The sequence below is a fragment of the Cetorhinus maximus genome, chromosome 15 (assembly GCF_964194155.1).
Source record: "Cetorhinus maximus chromosome 15, sCetMax3.hap1.1, whole genome shotgun sequence".
Classification (NCBI taxonomy): domain Eukaryota; kingdom Metazoa; phylum Chordata; class Chondrichthyes; order Lamniformes; family Cetorhinidae; genus Cetorhinus; species Cetorhinus maximus.
The window spans coordinates 88,252,582-88,272,569 of record NC_135893.1 but is presented as its reverse complement, the minus strand read 5'-3'; the positions used below and the strand labels follow the sequence as shown (position 1 = coordinate 88,272,569).

The 19,988-nt window shown below is 41.4% G+C and overlaps 1 protein-coding gene across 1 annotated transcript in view; it reads left to right on the top strand.

Moving 5' to 3' along the window:
- Window positions 1–648: 648 nt before the first annotated feature.
- The window catches only part of prkar1b (protein kinase, cAMP-dependent, regulatory, type I, beta), a 215,645-nt gene continuing 196,305 nt past the window's right edge, over window positions 649–19,988 (top strand). Inside the window, exons 1-2 of the mRNA XM_078558889.1 lie at window positions 649–813; window positions 1,072–1,249. Coding sequence (XP_078415015.1) covers window positions 1,082–1,249 — 168 coding nt within the window. The 5' untranslated portion in view covers window positions 649–813; window positions 1,072–1,081. The remainder of the gene's footprint in view (window positions 814–1,071; window positions 1,250–19,988) is intronic.

Below are 19,988 nucleotides of genomic sequence, written 5' to 3'. Positions count from 1 at the left end.
CCTTTTAGCCTATTTTGATCCCTTCCTCCCACCCCACCCCCACTAGGGCTATCTGTACCTTGCTCGTCCTGCTTTCTACCCTTAATGTCACCATTAGCACATATCTTAGCTAATATCACCACCGTCAACACCTCTTTGGCCTTTTGTCTATGACATCTTTTGGCAATCTCCACCTATCACTGGCCCTCTATCCAGCTCTACCTGTACCCCCCCCCCCTACTTAAACCAGCTTATATTTCACCTCTTTTCTATTTTTCTTTAGTTCTGATGAAGGGTCATTCGGACTCGAAACGTTAACTGTGCTCCTCTCCGCAGATGCTGTCAGACCTGCTGAGTTTTTCCAGGTATTTTTGTTTTTGTGTCAGCCGAAACATTAACTCATTATGCTTTTATCTCTCTGGATGCTTCTCGAATTTGCTCAATGTTTCCGAAAAAATTCTACATTCACTTTATTTTAGATTCATTCCAGCATCGGCAGTATTGCATAGATTTTTCTGCTGCAATAGTGTGTAGCAAAGAGGTCCCAGAAGAGCGTTTTTTTTTGCAAAGGAGACAACGACGCACAACACAACAGGAGGTTAAGATTGACAGGCACGGGAAGCGCGCATGCGCACTTGCGATGAAGGTTGCGGAACAGTGGGTGGTTGTACGCACGCGCAGGCGCGCGAGCGTCGCACGGGGCGGGGGTTTCGGACAGAGTGAGTGCAACCTGGCTGCAGCAGGGGGCACGGGGCGGGGAGGCGTGGGGACAGCGCAGCATCACCTGGAGGTGGGCGTGGCCAGGCCAGGCGAGGCGAGGCGCGAGCCGGCCAGGTAAGGTTGAGCTTTCCGAATTGTGATTGGGTTTGAAACGCCTCGCGTACGGTGGCCAACAACCGCCGCCGGCAAAGCGGCATCACCATCACTCCCAATAACACCATCGCGGTTGACATAACACTGCCACTTTGCCCATCTCTCTAATTAATTAGTTAGCTAATTAATTTATTTATTTGTTATCAGTATTGTTGCTGTGTGAGGAGGGGACAAAATAATGAACGCATTTCTTGTCATTTTTAAAATATATTTAAAAAGCTGTTGAAATATGGCGTCTTCGAATATGGAGGAAGATGAGAGCTTGAAGGGATGTGAAGTTTACGTCCAAAAACACAACATCCAGCAAATCCTGAAGGAATGTATCGTCAGCCTCTGCATTGCTAAGCCTGACCGTCCAATGAAGTTCCTGAAGGAGTACTTTGACAAACTGGAAAAGGTAAAAGTAATAAAAGTGCTTCATTTACATTTAGTTTTATTTGGGAGGTAGGCAAAATTTGTTATTCTTGGTTATTTTTCAACGATGGGATACTGCAAATAGCATAGCTGGTTTCTTTGTTAAAACAGTGGCAGTTGCTTGTTGGCCTGAGTAAAGTCACTGTGGCCATTGACACCTTTTGGTCCCGTAGACATCAATCTGCAAGCGACTTTTGAGGATCAGCAAACCTTTGACATCTCTGCCCAACCCATCAGGATATAAATTTTAAAAATGCACTTGGCTTCATGTCCACAGCTGTAAACATAAAGCATCATGTTCAATAGCTTAAACATTTGATGCAGCTGCTTGGGGGGAAGATTCTGCAACATGCCATGGTTGCTTCACCCCATTACAATCCCTTGTTTTATTAATAAATATGGTAGGTGCTCCATTTTTTAAATATCAAATGAAATATTACTTGAAAAATTCACACCACTTCAGCTGCATTGTGCAACATATCAAGACTCTTTTCATCTGCTTACTTGATTCCAGCCCTCCAAGTCTCTCTGCCCCTCATCCTCTCTCATCCCTTAGGTTGCTCCTGAAAACCTACCTCATCCTCTCTCATCCCTTAGGTTGCTCCTGAAAACCTACCAGTTTTTGATCACCGAACTTAATATCTCTATGTGGTCAGTATTAAATAAAATTTGACAATGTATCTGTGAAGTGCCTTGGGAAGTTTTACTATGTGAATGGTGCTGCATTTCTCTCAGTTGTTCTTGCTTATTCCATAATCAAATTTTCACTCCTCCCCCTTCCCCATACAGATGATAACAAACTCATGAAAATGTTTCAAGGCTTATTATGTAACATTTAAAGCATTTTCTGTTGAAAAAGGAACTGTTAATTATGAGATTCAGACTTGTGTGATTTATGATGCTGTTTCGATCTAGTGGTGCTTAATGCTTTGATCATTCCGTTCCATTCCATGAGTGCTCTGCCTGAAGGCAGGTCTTTGGTTCATTGTCTGCTGATGCTTCATTCTGAGCTGTTTGTTTGGAAAATACAATAGTGTTATTCCATGACAATTAGCTCTGGATTCTCATTCAACAAACTTGCCTGAAAACAACTCAGACTTTCAATTTCAAAATGGATGCATCCTAAAAAGGCAAAAGGTGTTCAGAGCATGATTTCAAAATTCGCAGATGATACAGAGATTGGAAACGTTGTCAACTGTGATGAGGAAAGTCTTGGACTTCAAAAGGACATAGACATGTTGGTGGATTTGGCAGACAAGTGGCAAATTATGTTCGAGGTAGACAAGTGTGAGTGGATTCATTTGGCAGGAAGAATATGGAGAGACAGTATAAAATAAAGGGAGAAACTCTAAAGGAAGTGCAGGAACAGAGGCACCTTGGTGTGTATGTACGTAAGTCATTGAAGATGACAGGGCATGTTGAGAAAGCAGTTAATAAAGCACAGCATCTTAGGCTTTATTAATAGGGACATTGAGTACAAGAGCAAGTAGGTCAAGTTGATCTTGTATTAGACACTAGTTAGGCCTCATCTGGAGTACTGCGTCCGTTTCTGGCCACCATACTTGAGAAAGGATGTGAAGACATTGCAGAGAGTTCCGAGGAGATTCACAAGAATGATTCCAGGGATGAAGAACTGTAGCTATGAGGATAGATTGGAGAGGATGGGACTGGTTTCCTTGGAGAAAAGAAGGCTGAGCAGAGACTTGATAGATGTATTCAAAATCATGAGGGGTATGGATAGGGTAAGTAGTGAGAAATTGTTCCCACTCAAGAGAGCATCAAGAACTAGAGGGCATAGCTTCAAATAATTGGCAAAAGGAGTAAATGTGATGTGAGGAAAACAATTTTCACCCAGAGGGTGGTTGGAGTCTGGAACAAATTTCCTGAAAGGATGGTGGACGTAGGCTCGATCGAGGTATTCAAAAGGGAATTGGATTGCTACCTGAAAAGAGAGAATGTGCAAGGTTATGGGGATAAGGCAGGGGAGTGGGACGAAGTGGAATGCTCTTTCAGAGAGCTAGTGCAGTTTTGATGGGCCAAATGGCCGCCTCCTGTTGTTGTAAAGATACTGTGATACATTGTGGCACAGAAGGAGCCCATTTGGTGGCCCATGTCAGTTCTCTGTAGAGCAATCCAGTGAGTCCCATTCTCATGCTCTAATCCTATAGTCCTGAAGTTTAATTCCCTCAAGTGCTTATCCAATTTCATTTTGAAATTGATTGTCTCTACTTCCACCACCCTTGTAGGCAGCGAGTTCCAGGTCTTTATCACTCGCCACATAAAAAAAGTTCTTCATTCCATTCCCCTTGTACCTCTTGCCAAAAACCTCTAGTCCTTTGAGAAACCGCCTAATTTTGCTAATTGCCTACAGAACTACGACCTCTTCAGCAGGCCAGTTCATGCAGCAGAACACAGATATTCCGATTATTTTGATATTTAGTTGCTACCTTCAAAAAAGAATTGGTTTGGGCACAGCCGAGTTATATTCCATGGAAAGGGAAAGGTAGGGCAAATAAATCCAGAGCTCCCTAGATGAAGAAGGAGATAGAAATTAAGATTAAGAAGAAAAAGTGTGCTTATGACAGGTGCCAGGTAGAAAATGCAATTGAGAACCAAGAGGAATACAGAAGGTTCAGAGGGGAGGTGAAATAGCATATTAGAGAAGTGAAGAGGGATTATGAGAAAAGACTGGCAGCGAACATAAAGGGGAATCCCAAAGTCTTCTATAGGCATAAAAATAATAAAAGGGTGGTAAAAAGGAGGAGTAGGGCCGATAAGGGACCTAAAAAGGAATTTACACATGGACGAAGGGGCCATGGCTGAGGTATTAAACGAATACTTTGCATTTGTCTTTACCAAGAGGTAGATGCTACCAGACGTGGAAACTCTGTCACTAGAAGGGTTCAAAATTGATAAGAAGGAAGTGTTGAATTGACTTAAAGTTGACAAGGCACTGGGACTGGATGAGATGCATCCAAGAATATTGAAGGAAGTGAGAGTAGAAATTGCAGGTGCACTGGCCATAATTTTTCAGTCTTCCCTAGACTTAAGGGATGTGCCAGAGGACTGGAGAATTGCAAACATTACACCCTAGTTCAAAAAAGGTTTGTAAGAATAAGCCCAGCAATTACAGACCAGTCAGTTTAACTTCAGTGGTGGGGCAAGATTCTAGAAACAATTATTTGGGATAGAATTAGTGGTCACATGGAAAAATATGGTTTGATAAGGAAGAACCAGTATGGATTTCTAAAGGGGAAATTGTGTTTAATTAACTTGCTGGAGTCTTTTAAAGAGGTAACAGAAAAGCTCAGTGAGGGTAATGCTGTTGATGTGGTGTACATGGACTTCCAAAAGATATTTTGATACAGTGCCACAGAACAGACTTGTGAAAAAAGTTATTGCTCATGGAATAAAAGGGACAGTAGCAACGTGGATACAAAATTGGCTGAGTAATTGGAAACAGAGAGTAATAGTCAATGGATACTTTTCGGATTGGAGGAAGGTTTGTAGGGGAGACAGATGCATCTGTCCATGACATTATTGGTAGGAGTGGCCACTGCACAGTCATTGTGAAGGCAGGGCTTCGTCTCCACATTGAGGATACCTTCCATCGTGTTGTGTGGCACTACCGCCGTGCTAAATGGGAGAGGTTTCGAACAGATCTAGGAACTCATGACTGGGCATTCACGAGGCGCTGTGGGCCATCAGCAGCAGCAAAATTGTACTTGAACACACTCTGTAACCTCATGGCCCAGCATATCCCCCACTCTACCATTACCATCCAGCCAGGGGATCTACCCTGGTTCAATGAAGAGTGTAGGAGGGCATGCCAGGAGCAGCACCAGGCGTACCTAAAAATGAGGTGTCAATCTGGTGAAACTATAACACAGGGCTACCTGCATGCCAAACAGCATAAGCAGCATGTGATAGACAGAGCTAAGTGATCCTGCACTCAATGGATCAGATCTAAGCTCTGCAGCCCTGCCACATCCAGTTGTGAATGGTAGTGAACAATTAAACAACTCAATGGAGGAGGAGGCTCCACACATATCCCCATCCTCAATGATGGAGGAGCCCAGTTGTCATAAAGAGATTAATGCCTATAATGTTATTAGAAATTATTTTAAAATTGGAATTGTAGTAGGGTCTGGGTCTATGTGTGTGTCTTAATTGGATTAAAGCCAGCTAGTCTGGGCGCTTTGATGTATAGTAGTTTTGAGATGTTAATTAGATAAATGTAAGAAGCAGGAGGTAAAGTGCAGTTTGCATTTGTTGAATAAACCATTCAAAAGAATGGGTAAGATCTCACACCTAGCTGGGAGACGCCAAGCAATGTGTTTATATTACTAATAAAATTGGTGGAATGAAAAGATTATTGTTAGGAGAGGTAACATTTTTAAAAACCTAGTAATACAATGGAAAATTTACATTCAAAGGGGAAGCTAGATATAAACAGAAAGGAGTTTGTGTGTGAGAGTCAGAGGCATTTAAGATCTAACCAGCCTATAAGCCTACAACTGTGTCTGCAAAGGAGCCTCATTTTGAATTCATAAAGTCAAATGTGCTTTGCCTGGTGTCTGTTTAAAGCCTACGGATTATTGTTGCCTTGGTGAAGATTTACCTAGGAGTGATTAATTTGGGGATTTGCTTAAAAGTTATTATGGTAGTAATTTGTAGACGTGTGTGTGTTTAATTTGTTAAATTAATAAATGTTTAATTTAGTTTTATATTAAAAAAAACCTCTTGAGGTGGTTGTCTTATTCCCCTGGGACTGAAACAACTCAGCCTTTCCCAACAACAGTGTCATAACAGTTTGGGGCTCTTGGTGGCATAATATTTGTAATTCCTTGATTAGTTTGGAATTGGTGAATCTTAAGGTTATGAGCACGAGAAGCACTTTGAATTCGAGAGTTGGTAAAGGCTGAGTTGTTTAAATCCCAGAGGGAAACTTGAACGACTGTCATAACCTATATTTTTAATTGGTATGTTTAAGATACAGCTCTGAATTCAGGAATAAGACCACCGCCTCGAGGTTTTTTTTATACAATACTAAATTAAACATTATTTAAACACAAAAACAACAAATTAAACACATATACATGTCTACAAATTACTATGTACAGTTCAGGGCGCCACAGTACAGGAAGGATGTGAACACATTGGAGAGAGTGCAGAGGTTTACAAGAATGGTTCCAGGGATGAGAAACTTCAGCTATGAGGATAGATTGGAGAAGTTGGGATTATTCTCCTTGGAGAGAAGAAGGCAAAGAGGAAGTTTGATAGAGATGCTCAAAATCGTGAGGGGTCTGAACGGAGTAGATAGGGAGAAGCTGTTCCTGCTCGTAAAAGGATCAGGAGTGAGAGGGCACAGATTTAAAGCGATTTGCAAAAGAAGCAAATGTGACGTGAGAAAAAACTTTTTTGTAAATGAGTGGTCCGGCTCTGGAATGTACTGCCTGGAAATGTGGTGGAGGCTGGTTCAACCCAGGCATTCAAGAAGGCGTTAGATGATCATTTGAATAGAAACAATGTGCAGGGGTACAGGGAAAAGGCAGGGCAATGGCACTAGGTCATAATGCTCATTCAGAGAGCTGGTGCATACACAATAGGCCGAATGGTCTCCTGTGCTGTTAAAATTTGTGATTAAAATTCTGGCATTAATCCTGTAAATTGGGGTTAATTTTAACTTTGGCGAGACTGACCTGGGATCTGCGTGGTGCATGGCGTTGACAAAAAAGGATTGAATTTTATGATTATGTTCTCTTTTTGCTTTCAGATGTTTGTTATAGTTACAAAGCCACCTGAATCATTTAATTATATTTTACCTTATAATCACCCAGGGGTTCCAATCATTTGCTATGTGACTCATTGCTACAGATCTATTTTTTAAAAACAATTCTTCCAGTAAAGGTTCGCTGTGTAAAAGTAGATTCATTTCTAGTTCTTAATGAAATAGAGGGAGTGCTGACTGCTGGACTTCACCACTATTTGAATCACAGTTCTGGCTGAGTAGCACAATGTATAGTTAAATCAAAATGAATTAGATGTTCAGCTGATCATGTAATTCAAAAATGCAAAACACTTATCAAGGATTATATTAGATGCATAGTGTATATGGCACAGATAGAGGCCATTTGATCCAGCCAATCCATTGTGGTGATTGTGCTCCATTTGAACCTCTGCCCATCTTTCCTTGCCTAAATCTACCAATGTGACCCTCTATTCCCTTCTCCCTCACATGCTTGCCTAACTTCTCCTTAAATGCATCTATACAATTCACTTCAATCACTCCCAGTGGTAGTGAGTTCCATATTCTCCCTCCTCCTTGAGTAAATAAGTTTCTTTTGAATTCCCTGTTGGGTTTCTTGGTGACTATCTTATATTGACTTCCTCTAGTTATGCTGTTCCCCACAAGCGGAAACATTTCAACTCTATCAAAACCTCTCATTATTTTAACCTTTATTAGGTTGTCCCTCAGCCTTCCTTTTTCAAGAGAAAAGAGACCTAGCCTGTCAATCCTTCCCTACTATATATACCTATGCATTTCTGGCATCATACTTGTAAATCTTCTCTGTACCCTCCCCAGTACCTCTCTATGCTTTTATTAATATGGCAACCAGAATCTCGAAAATTATTCTAAGTGTGACCTGACCAAGTTTCGATAGAGGTTTGGCAAAATTTCCCTACTTTTCAATTCTATCCCCCTAGACATAAAGCCTAGTACTTCATTTGCTTTTATTTTATGAACTTGCTAACCCGTGCCACAACTTTTAATAGCTGGTGTATTTGTGCTCTGAGGTTCCTTTTTACCTAGTCTTGCACCTTTGAAGTAATAAGTGACCACCATATTCTTCCGACCAAAATGTGCTATCTCACATTTATCTGTGTTAAATTTCATCTGTTAATTATTTGCCCATTCTGCAAGTTAATTAATGCTCTCCTGTAAATTGTAATAATGTTCCTCATTATTGACTATTCTTGCCTTCATTTGGTGTTATCCAAAAATTTAGATTGTGTCTTTGATTCCAAATTCCAAACTGTTAATGTAAATTGTGATTTTGATTTCCAGTTGATACTGACGAGTTTTATTGATAGGCATAACTGGCTGATATTGAGTTTAATTACCTTACTTAACAACATTTTTCTGTTACTTTAGGATTTTGATGACTGTATTATGCAGTATCACTGTATGTTAAGGTAATTTGATGAAATAGTTCTATTTCTTTGCATTTCTTTTGACTTCCAGGCCTTTGTGATCCCCTTTGAACATTAAGCTAATCCTTATACACCAAAACAGAACTCTAATGAATTTTCAATATTTTTGAATTGAGTATTGCTAATTATTTTGTGGTGCCTATCTGTAATCATACATCGCAATATTCAACACAAAATATAAATGTTTGATCATCGTTTTAGATGCATTTTAAAATTGATCAGGAAGCTTATAGTCATAGCCAGAAATTATGATCGTTTGTTTTCTTGGTGTATTGGCGGATGCAAAGGGTCATTTTTACATGGGTACAACTTTCATTTGTTGTTCTTTTTCTATTAATTGTCACAAGATACTGTGTGAATCATAATGGGTCTTGGTACATAAAACTGTATTTCAGCTTGATTTGTTTTTGTCACAAATTGTGAAATTTGTATTGTTTTATTTAAAGCTACAAGCAGATTTCTTCCTAAATAGGGGCATACAGTGGCATTTTCTGACTTCCGAAAGCATTTCTGGGTTTTGTTCTTAGAACCAATTTACAATCTTATTTTTCTAACATTCCTATTCAGATTTCAGCGTCAGGAATTCTTTGTGAGCTTTCAGAATTATGTTACATCAGATACGAATACAATTCTGTTGTGATTGCAGGTTAAAACTGGCTAACTGATATTCATGAATGTGGTAGGCCAACCCTATTGTGCTTTCTATTTTTAATAATAAAAACAAGAAATGCTGGAACAACTCAGCAGGTCTGGCAGCATCAATGGAGCGAGAAACAGAGTTAACGTTTCGAGTCTGCATGACTTTTCTTCAAAGCAGCTCTGAAAAAGAGTCATACAGACTCAACGCTAAGTTTTTCTCTCTCCACGGATGCTGCCAGACCTGCTGAATTGTTCCAGCATTTCCTGTTTTTATTTCAGATATCCAGCATCCGCAGTATTTTGCTGTTGTTCTATTTTTAACGTTTGATAGTATCAATAAAATTGGCACACCGTCCTCCAAACAAATTAAATGGATAAAGCAGGTTCCATTTGCAAATTCTGTAGTTCTTTGTTGATTCTGAAGGCGTCGCAATCGTAAAATCACTGTTTTTACCTTAAGAGTTCCACATAAAACTTTCTACCTGAGGATCCTTGCTCAAGATGACATTCTACTACCAAGGGATGTATGAAGTTCAAACTGACATCAGTCAATGTGCAGATATAGGATTTTGTTTTATTCTAAATGATATAATTTCTGGACAATTATGTTATAAATGGTAGTTGCTTAGTATTTTAGTTTTTGTTTATTCTTGGGATCTGAGTGACATTACTCAGGCTGCATTTATTGTCCGTTCCTAGATGCCCTGAGAAAGTGCTGGGGTCCTACTCTTCCTACTGCTGCAGTTCTTGTAGTAGGACTGTTGCTCCTAATGGTAATGTTAGGTAGGGAATTGCAGGATTTTGGCCAAGCAGTGATGACGTAACAGTGAATCATGCCAAAATCAGGATGGTGTGTAATTTGGAGGGAAACTTAGTGGTGATACTGTTCCAGAGCATTGCTACTCTTATCAATCACTATGGTAGAGGTTGTAGGGGAGAAAGGTGCTGTCAAAATACCCTTGATGAGTTAGTGTAGTGCAACCTGTATATTGTACTTATTGCACCCATAGTGCGCTGGTGATGGAGGGATGGATATTGAGCCTGTGTCAGGGTTCCTATCAAGCAAACTGCTGTGTCCTGGATGGTGCTGAGATTCTTAATTTTGTTGTGGCTGTACCTATCTGTGATTGGTGAGTATTCCTTCACACTTTTGACTTGAGCCTTGTAGGTGGTGCATAAGCTTTGAGGGGTTAGGGGGTAAATCACTTGTTACAAAGTACCTAGTCCACGCTGTAGCCATGGTGTTGATGGACTGGTTCAGTTCAGCTTCTTATCATTGGTGACCTCCAAGATGTTGATGGTGAGGAACTTAAAAAGGTCATGTGGAGATGAATGGACTTCCTATTGCTGGAAAAAGAGACATGCTGTTGAAGCTTTTCATCTTGCACTCATCAGGACAGATTTGCAAGAATACCAAATCCCAGAGAGAACAACAATTTATACTGCATGCAAAGAGGTGCTGATTGGTTGGCAAGTGAACTCGGATTGGTAGAGGTGTTGCCATGGAGAATGCACCAGGGAGCAACTAACTGCCAAACTTTTGTTTAAATTCAAACCAGGCAAGTTGATTCTGGTCAAGGCATTGCTTTGGGGAATGAACTAACAAATGGCTGTCCTCCAAGCTTTCATTTTTTTGAAAAAATGTGTGGATATGTGCTATCTGTTTGCAAGGGACAGGGTCCTGTTTGTGCCTATATGTACGGTAAGTCCTCATTTAACATTGCCCTGTTTAACGTTGTTTTGCTTTAATTGTCAGTAAGTTATTGGAACATGTAATCTCATTGAGCATCACGAGATTAGTTTTAATGTCATTTCCTGCGTGACCCAGTTAGCGCCATTTTGGACTGGCCTCTCCCCTCCCCGACCCTCGGAGTTATGGCCTCCCTGGCGCTCCCCCAACCCACCCTCTTGCCGAACCTCCCATTCCCTGACTCACTTTCCTGCTGCTTCCCTCTCCTGGACTCGAGTTCCCATTGAAGATCCAGATCTGATCCAAAGCTGGAGCTCCAATCTTTTGAAAATGAGAGTCCTAATGATGCAGAAGTCCTGCTTGCCACTTCACTGTCCTGAGGTCTAGGGTGAGTCAGAGAGTGGGAGGCTCAGTGAGAGGGTGGGTTGTTGGGGGGGGCAGGGGCTTGGGGAGGCCACAAGTTGGGGATGGCGGAGGCCAGGGAGCAGAGAGGCTGCAACTCAGAGTGTTGGGGATGGGGAGGATCTGCAGTGACCAGAAGGATCAGGGAGCAGAAGGTTCGGGAAGCAGGATCTGCGGCAGTCAGGAGGTACTGTAAATAGAAAGTTACATTTTTAAAATATATTTTTAAACTTATTTTATTTTAAAAGTTATTTCATTTACCAATGTAGGGATTTAGCAATGCAAAATATTTCAACTTAAGAGGGTATAATGTTTTAATATTCGTTTTTCTCTGATAAGGAAGGCCCTACAGAACCTAACTACAGTTTAACATTGATTCCTATTGGAATCAATATTTCACTTAAAGTCATGATTTTCAAGAAGGCAGCCACAACTTTGTGAGGACTTACTGTAGCTTCTAGCACGCATAGTGAGCCACATTGTGAGCCTGACTGACAATCTTAAATTGGTTGTTAATGTAATTCTTAGGACAATCGGGATTGTTTATTAAGTGTTATCCAATTGCTGAATCACATATAACGTTGGCTGTGATGAGTGGCGTACTGGTCGGTGCTGGGACCCTTGCTGTTTGTAGTGTACATTAATGATTTAGGTGTGAATATAGGAGGTATGATCAGTAAGTTCACAGATGACATGAAAATTAGTGGTGTTGTAAATAGTGCGGAGGAAAGCCTTAGATTACAGGACCGTATAGATGGGTTGGTAAGATGGGCAGAGCAGTGGCAAATGGAACTTGATCCTGAGAAGTGTGAGGTGATGCATTTTGGGAGGGCTAACATGGCAAGGGAATACACAATGAATGGTAGTAGGAAGTACAGAGGATCAAGAGTGTACATGTCCATAGATCCCTGAAGGCAGCAGCACAGGTAGATAAGGCGGTTAAGAAGGCATATGGGAAAACTTGCCTTTATTAGCCGAGGCATAGTATATAAGAGCAGGGAGGTTATGATGGAGCTGTATAAAATGATAGTTAGGCCACAGCTGGAGTACTATGTGCAGTTCTGGTTGCTACACCATAGGAAGGATGTGATTGCACTGGAGAGGGTGCAGAGGAGATTCACAAGATGTTGCTTGGGCTGGAGCATTTCAGCTATGAAGAGAGACTGGACAGGCTGGGGTTGTTTTTCTTAGAGCAGAGAAGGCTGAGGGGGACCTGATAGAGGCATATAGAATTATGAGGGGTGTAGATAGGGTAGCTAGGAAGAAACTTTTCCCCTTTAGCGGGGGTCTCAATAACTAGGGGGCATAGATTTAATGTAAGGGGCAGGAGGTTTACAGGGGACTTGAAGAAAAATTTTTTCACCCAGAGGGTGGTTGGAATCTGGAACACACTGCCTGAGGAGGTGGTAGAGGCAGGAACCCTGAAAACATTCAAGAAGTATTTAGATGAGTATTTGAAATGCCATAACATACAGGGCTATGGGCCAAGTGCTGGAAAATGGGATTAGAACGGATAGGTGCTTGATGGACAGCGCAGACATGATGGGCTGAAGGGCCTGTTTCTGTGCTGTATAACTCTTATGACTATGTCCTGAAATTTGCAAGCGTGGACTGTTGCTCAAATGTTTGAGCCACCTATCCTTCCAGGATAATCTGAGGTAGACTGGGCACTTGTCAGGACCAAAAGTGGTGGCCTTGGGCCTGTTGATGATTTTGCGTGATATACAGCAAGCTGTGATCTGGTTGGGATAGCCTTTATCCCATAGGATAGCTTTGAGGTAACTTATTTCAGCATCAAGCTTGCATAGTGAGCAAATGGCTCAGTCTCTTTTCCTAGGTTTCAGATAAGCCAAATCTTATAGCTTGAATTGTAGGAATCCCAATGTGTATATTAACCAATGAAGGTGGGCTTCTGGTACACAGAATAGGCAACCAGTTGACAGATTTCTCAATGTGCGCATCGAGGAAGTGGAGCTTGTGTGACTGCTCCATTTCAAATGTGAATTTGGCACAAGATACAGCCATTAAGGTATATAAGGAATTCTTACATGCAGGTGCAAAATCAGATATATCAATTGGATCATCCTTGGTTCAGAAATGAGCAAAGGGGATGAGATTACGGGACATTCCATCAGAAACTCAGAACATAGTGCCGAACATTAGGTGTGATTCTGTAATTGGACAACATTTACTAAACAATCCCGTATGTGCTAAGAATTATGCTAACGATCAATTTAAGATTATCAGTCAGGCTCACAGTGTAGCTCACTTACGCATACTAGAAGCTATATATATTCACACACAGGGCCCTGTCCTTTGCAAAGAGAAAGAACATGTCCACGCATTATGCCTTTTTTGACTAAACAAATGATTCAGGGCAGCCATTCCCTGGTTCATTCCCCATGGCAATGCCTTGACCAGTCAGAATCGACTTGCTTGGTTTGAATTTAAACAAAAGCTTGGCAGTTAACTGTTCTCTGGTGCATTCTTCATGGCAATGCCTTTACTAATCAGAGCTCACTTGTCAGCCAATCAGCATCCTCTTCTCATGCAGTATAAATTGTTGTTCTCTCTGAGATTTGGTATTCTTGCGAATCTGTCCTGATGAGTGCAAGACCAAAGGCTTTGACAGCATGCCTTTTTTTTGCAGCAGTACTCAAATTCTGTACTACCAAATGACAACTGAGCATTCAGTTGTTCGAGAAGGTCATTACCTGCCACTGACATGATGCAAATGTTATTTTTAAAAATCATTCATGCGACGTGGGCGTCGCTAGCTAAGCCAGCGACAGTAAATGAATGGCAATATATTTCCAAGTCAGAATGATGAGTGGCCTAGAGGGGAATTCAAGGTGGTGGTGTTCCCATGTGTCTGCTGCCCTTGTATCTCTAGATGGTAGTAATCGAGAGTTTGAAAGGTACTGTCGAAGGAGGCTTGGTGAGTTCCTGCAGTGCATCTTGTAGTGGCACACACTGCTGCCACTGTGCGTCGGTGGTGGAGGGAGTGAATTATTGTGCATGGGGTGCCAATGAACCAGCCTCCTTTGTCCTGGATGGTGTCAAGCTTCTTGGGTGTTGTTGGAGCTGCACTCATCCAGGCAAGTGGAGGCTATTCCATCACACTCCTAACTTGAGCCTTGTAGGTGGTGGACAGGCTTTGGGAGTCAGGAAATGAGTTACTCGCTGCAGGATTCCTAGCCTCTGACCTGCTCTTGTCGCCACCCTACTTATATAGCTATTCTAGTTCAGTTTCTTGTCGATGGCAACCCCGAGATAGTGGGGGATTCAGTGATGGCAATGCCATTGAATGTCAAGGGGCGATGGCTAGATTCTCTCTTGTTGGAGATGTCATTGCCTGGCACTTGTGTGGTGTGAATGCTACTTGCCACTTGTCAGCCCAAACCTACATATTGTCCAGGTCTTGCTGCATTTGGATATGGACTGCTTCAGTATCTGAGGAGTCGCGAAGGTCTGAGAAGGTCATTCTGACCTTATGATGGAAGGAAGGTCATTGATGAAGCAGCTGAAGATGGTTGGGTCGAGAACACTACCCTGAGGAACTCCTGCAGTGATGTCCTGGAACTGTGATGACTGACCTCCAACAACCACAACGATTATCTGCTATTTAAGAGCCCTTGTCCAGGTCTTGCTATGGGCTGGTGTGAACTGCGTCACTATTGGAGTTGTGAATGGATCTGAATGCATTGGTATTGTCAGCAAACAGTTCAAATTTGAACTTTGAGAGGATCCTCGCAGGGCTATTCGCTGGTACTGTGGGGGAGGATTTAAACTAGATTGGCAGGTTGATGGTAACCTGAGTGGGGAGACACAAGAAAGGGAAACAAAGATAGGAATGAAAGACAGAAAAGTAGAAAGCAAAGGTAGAAGGCAGAGGAAACGAGGGCTAGCAGAAAATAGAGCAATAGTACAAAAAATGTGTAAAAATGTTAAAAAGAGAAGTGGAAGGCACCTGAATGCACAGACCATTCGCGATAAGGTGGATGAATTAACAGTACAAATAGATGTAAACAGTTATAATATGATTGCGATTATGGAGACGTGGCTGTAGGGTGAACAAGGCTGGGAACTGAATATCCAAGGGTAGGCGATATTTAGGACAGACAGGCAAGAAGGAAAAGGAGGTGGCGTGGCATTGTTAGTTAAGGATGAAATCAGTGCGATAGTGAGAGAGGGCATTGGTTCAGAAAATCTAAATGTAGAATCATTCTGGGTGGAGCTAAGAAGCAAAAAGAGGTGAAAAACATTTGTGGGAGCTGTCTATAGGCCTCCAAACCGTAGTGATAAGTTAGGGGACAGCATTAAACAGGAAATTAGAAATGTATATTACAAGGGTGCTACAGTAATCATAGGGAATGGGCTATCCTGGATTTGGTATTGTGCAATGATAAGGGTTTAATTAATAATCTTGTTGTGGGGGGTCCTTTAGGGAACGGTGACCATAACGTGATAGAACTCTTCATTAGGATGGAAAGTGAAATAGTCCGATTTGAAACTAGGGTCCTAAATCTTAACAAAGGAAACTACGAAGTATGAGGTGTGAGTTGGCTCAGATAGATTGGGGAATGACTAATATTTAAGGAATGAATGCATGCATTGCAGCAATTATAGATTCCTTTCTGGCGCAAAAACACAACAGGAAAAGCGGCCCAACCATGGCTAACGAAAGAGATTAAGAATAGTATTAGATCCAAAGAAGAGTCATATAAAGATGTTAGGAAAAGTAGCAAGCCTGAGGATTGGGAGTGGTTTAGAATTCAGCAAAGGAGGACCAAGAGATTGATTAAGAGCGGAAAAATAGATTATGAGAGTAAATTTGCAAGGAACATAAAAGCGGACTGTAAAGCTTCTATAAGTATGTAAAAAGATAAAGGTTAGTGAAGACAAATGTAGGTCCCTTACAGTCTGAAACGGGAGAATTTATAACAGAGAACAAAGAAGTGGCAGAGCAATTAAACAACTACTTTCATACTGTCTTCACAGAGGAAGACACCAATAACGTCCCAGAAATACTAGGGAACCAAAGTTCTAGTGTGAAGGAGAAATTGAAGGAAGTTAGTATAACTAAAACAACAGTGCTGGAGAAATTAATGGGACTGAAAGCTGATAAATCCCCAGGTCCCGATAATCTACATCCCAGGGTACTAAAAGAGGTGGTCATGGAAATAGTGGATGCGTTGGTTGTCATCTTTCAAAATTCTGTAGATCCTGGAATGGTCCTGACAGATTGGAAGGTGGCAAATGTAACCCCACTATTTAAAAAAGGAGGGAGGGAGAAAACAGTGAATTACAGACCGGTTAGTCTAACAGCAGCAGTAGGGAAAATGCTAGAGTTTATTATAAAGGGTGCGATAACAGGACACTTAGAAAATATCAACTGATTAGACAACATTTGTCAACATGGATTTATGAAAGGGAAATCACGTTTGACAATCCTACTAGAGTTTTTTGAGGACGTAACTAGCAGAATCTATAAGGGAGAACCAGTGGATGTGGTGTATTTGGATTTTCAGAAAGCTTTTGATAAAGTCCCATGTAAGAAGTTAGTGTGTAAAATTAAAGCCCATGGGATTGGGGGTAATATATTGGCATGGATTGAGAATTGGCCAGCAGACAGGAAAAAGAGTAGAATAAATGGGTCTTTTTCAGAGTGGCAGGCAGTGACTAGTGGGGTAATGCAGGGATCAGTGCTTGGGCCCCAGCTATTCACAATATATGTCCATGATTTGGATGAGGGAACCAAATGTAATATTTCCGAGTTTGCTGACGACGCAAAACTTGGTGGGAATGAGAGTGGTGAGGAGAGTGTCAAGAGGATTCAAGGCGATCTAGACAGGTTGAGTGGACAATATATAGCAGATGCAGTATAATGTGGATAAGTGCAAAGTTATCCATTTCGGTATGAAAAACAGAATGGCAGAGTATTATTTAAATGTTGATAGATTGGGAAATGTTGATGTATAAAGGGACCTGGGTGTCCTTGTACACCCGTCGTTGAAGGCAAGCATGCAGGTGCAGCAAACAGTAAAGGTGGCAAATGGTATGTTGGCCTTCATTGTGAGAGGACTTGATTATAGGCGCGAGGATCTCTCACTGCAGCTATACAGAGCTTGGTGAGACCACACCTGGAGTATTGTGTGCAGTTTTGGTCTCCTTGCCTAAGAAAAGATATACTTGCCATAGAGGAGGTGCGGTGAAGGTTCACCAGACTGATTCCTGGGGTGACAGGATTGTCATATGAAGAATGATTGGGCCAATTAGGCCCTTATTTACTGGTGTTTAGAAGAATGAGAGGAGATCTCATTGAAACTTATAAAGCTCTGACAGGGATGGATGGACTGGATGCAGGGATGATCTTTCCTCTGTCTGGGGGGGTCTGGAACAAGGGGTTCACAGCCTCAGGATACAGGGAGATCATTTAGGACTGAGGTGAGGAGAAACTTCTTCACTCAGAGGGTGATGAACCTGTGGCGTTCTCTACCACAGAAAGTTGTGGAGGCCAAGTCACTGAATATATTTAAGAAGGAAATAGTTAAATTTCTAGGCACTAAAGACATTAAGGAGTCTGGGGAGAGCGCTGGGAGTATGGCATTGAGATAGAGGATCAGCCATGATCATTGAATGGCAGAGCAGGCTCAAAGGGCTGAATGACATACTCCTCCTATTTTCTATGTTTCTATCATTGAAGCAGCTGAAATGCCTAATTTGCTGTAGTTTATAACCATATGTAATTTTACAAGTTAATCTGATTAGTTGTTTAGCCTGTCATATCTCTAATCTATGTGTAAAACAGTTCATTTATCTGTGCGAGCATAAAGATGCACTTCAAATTTTTTAAATGTTGTTGGTTAACAGAAATTAGTAATTGAATGAGAAAACAGTGTCAAAGAACCCAAGACTAAAACACTTCTCTGGGATTAAACACTTTAATATCCCGGCAAGGGACTGAAAATATTCCTGATCGCTTAATAGCCCATATCATTTTTAAAATTCTTTTATGGGATATGAGCATTGCTGGCTAGGCTAGCATTTATTGCCCATCCTTAGTTGCCCTTGAGAAGGTGCTGGTGAACCGCTGCCTTGAACTACTGCAGCCTATGTGGTGTGGGTGCACCCACAGTGCTGTTAGGGAGGGAGTTCCAGGATTTTGATAGTGAAGGTTCCAAGTCAGGATGGCTTGGAGAGGAACTTGCAGGCGGTGGTATACCCATGCATCCGCTGCCGTTGTTCTTCTTGGTGATAGAGGTCACAGGTTTGGAAGATGCTATCAAAGGAGCCTTGGTGAGTTGCTGCAGTGCATCTTTTAGATGGTACATACTGCTGCCATGTCCATTGGTGGTGGAGGGACTGGATGTTGAAGGTGATGGTTGGGGTGTCAGCCAAGTGGGCTGTTTTGTCCTCGATGGTGCCGAGTGTCTTGAGTGTTGTTGGAGCTGTACTGATCCAGGCAAGTGAAGAGTATTCCATCATACTCCTGACTTGTGCTTTGTAGATGGTGGGCAGGCTTTGGGGAGTCAAGAGGTGAGTTACACTCTGTAGAATTCCCAACCTTTGACCTGCTCCTATTGCCACTGTATTTCTATGGCTAGTCCAGTTCAGTTTTTGGTCAGTGGTAACCCGTCTGTTGATAGTGGGGGATTTGTGATGCTAATGCTATTGAACATCAGGGGGATATGGTCATTGCCTGGCACTAGCGTGGCTTGAATGTAATTTGCCACTTATCAGCCCAAGCAACATTTATAAAATGGAGCCAAATAAGTATACCATAGATATGTCATGGAAGTATATGTTATGGAGCTAATTTTAAGGGAAACTTAGACCTGAATATGCAATAAGAAATATGTTTGTGCATGCTTGTTCAGTAAATGTAGTGAATAAAGGATAACTAGCAAACTGTGATATATTACAAATAAATTGTGCATCATAAGCGTATTCGTTGGTAAGAAAATCTTTTGCAATTGTACTACACAAGTTGAGCTTGTCAGATTTGTGAATAAACATGTAAAGCAGAATATTAATTGCCAGCATTTCTTCCATTTAATTTTATGAGGGTACATTTTCAAATTAAATTTCTTTAAAACAATTTTCTTATTTCTATTCCACATTCAGTCTTGTCAGGAAGTGAGTATACTTGAGAAAGTTAATGTAGACTGCCCTCCATCTATCTCCGTTGGAAGCTAGTTTCAAGAGGTGCATAAATGCAGCTTTGTGGATTTATTTCCCTTAAAAATAATCTATAAATCACAAACGCTGGTGAAATTTGGACATTACTTTTCCAAGATTACATGTTATTTCAAGCTTGAAAAATGTGAAAAAGTTTCCCATTCATCCACATAGAATATATTTAAAGTCTTGTGTACAGCATGCACTTGTTGCTGTTACATCTACTTCCTAATACCTTTGCTATCTAACCTATGCATTACAATTAAATTTATTTATTTTTAATGCCTCTGAGTCCATGCTTAGCCTGCAGTGTAGATGGTGCTCGTATTTGCACTTGAAGTCTCCCAGATCTATCTCCAAGATGGAAAACACCTCAGAGTTGCTGAAATGAAATCTGTGGCCCGAAGCTGCCAGTTCCAACTTGCTGCCAACTGTCATGACTGCTGTCCAACCCTCTTGCCGCTACAACAAATAGTTCCACTCCCTTTTGTGTTAAAAGCTGCATTTTCCATTGTCGCTGGGAACCAATTTCTTTCAGTGCTTTTGAAATCAGCAGCTAATTGTAACTGTGGGAGTCCTTGGACACTGATGATGG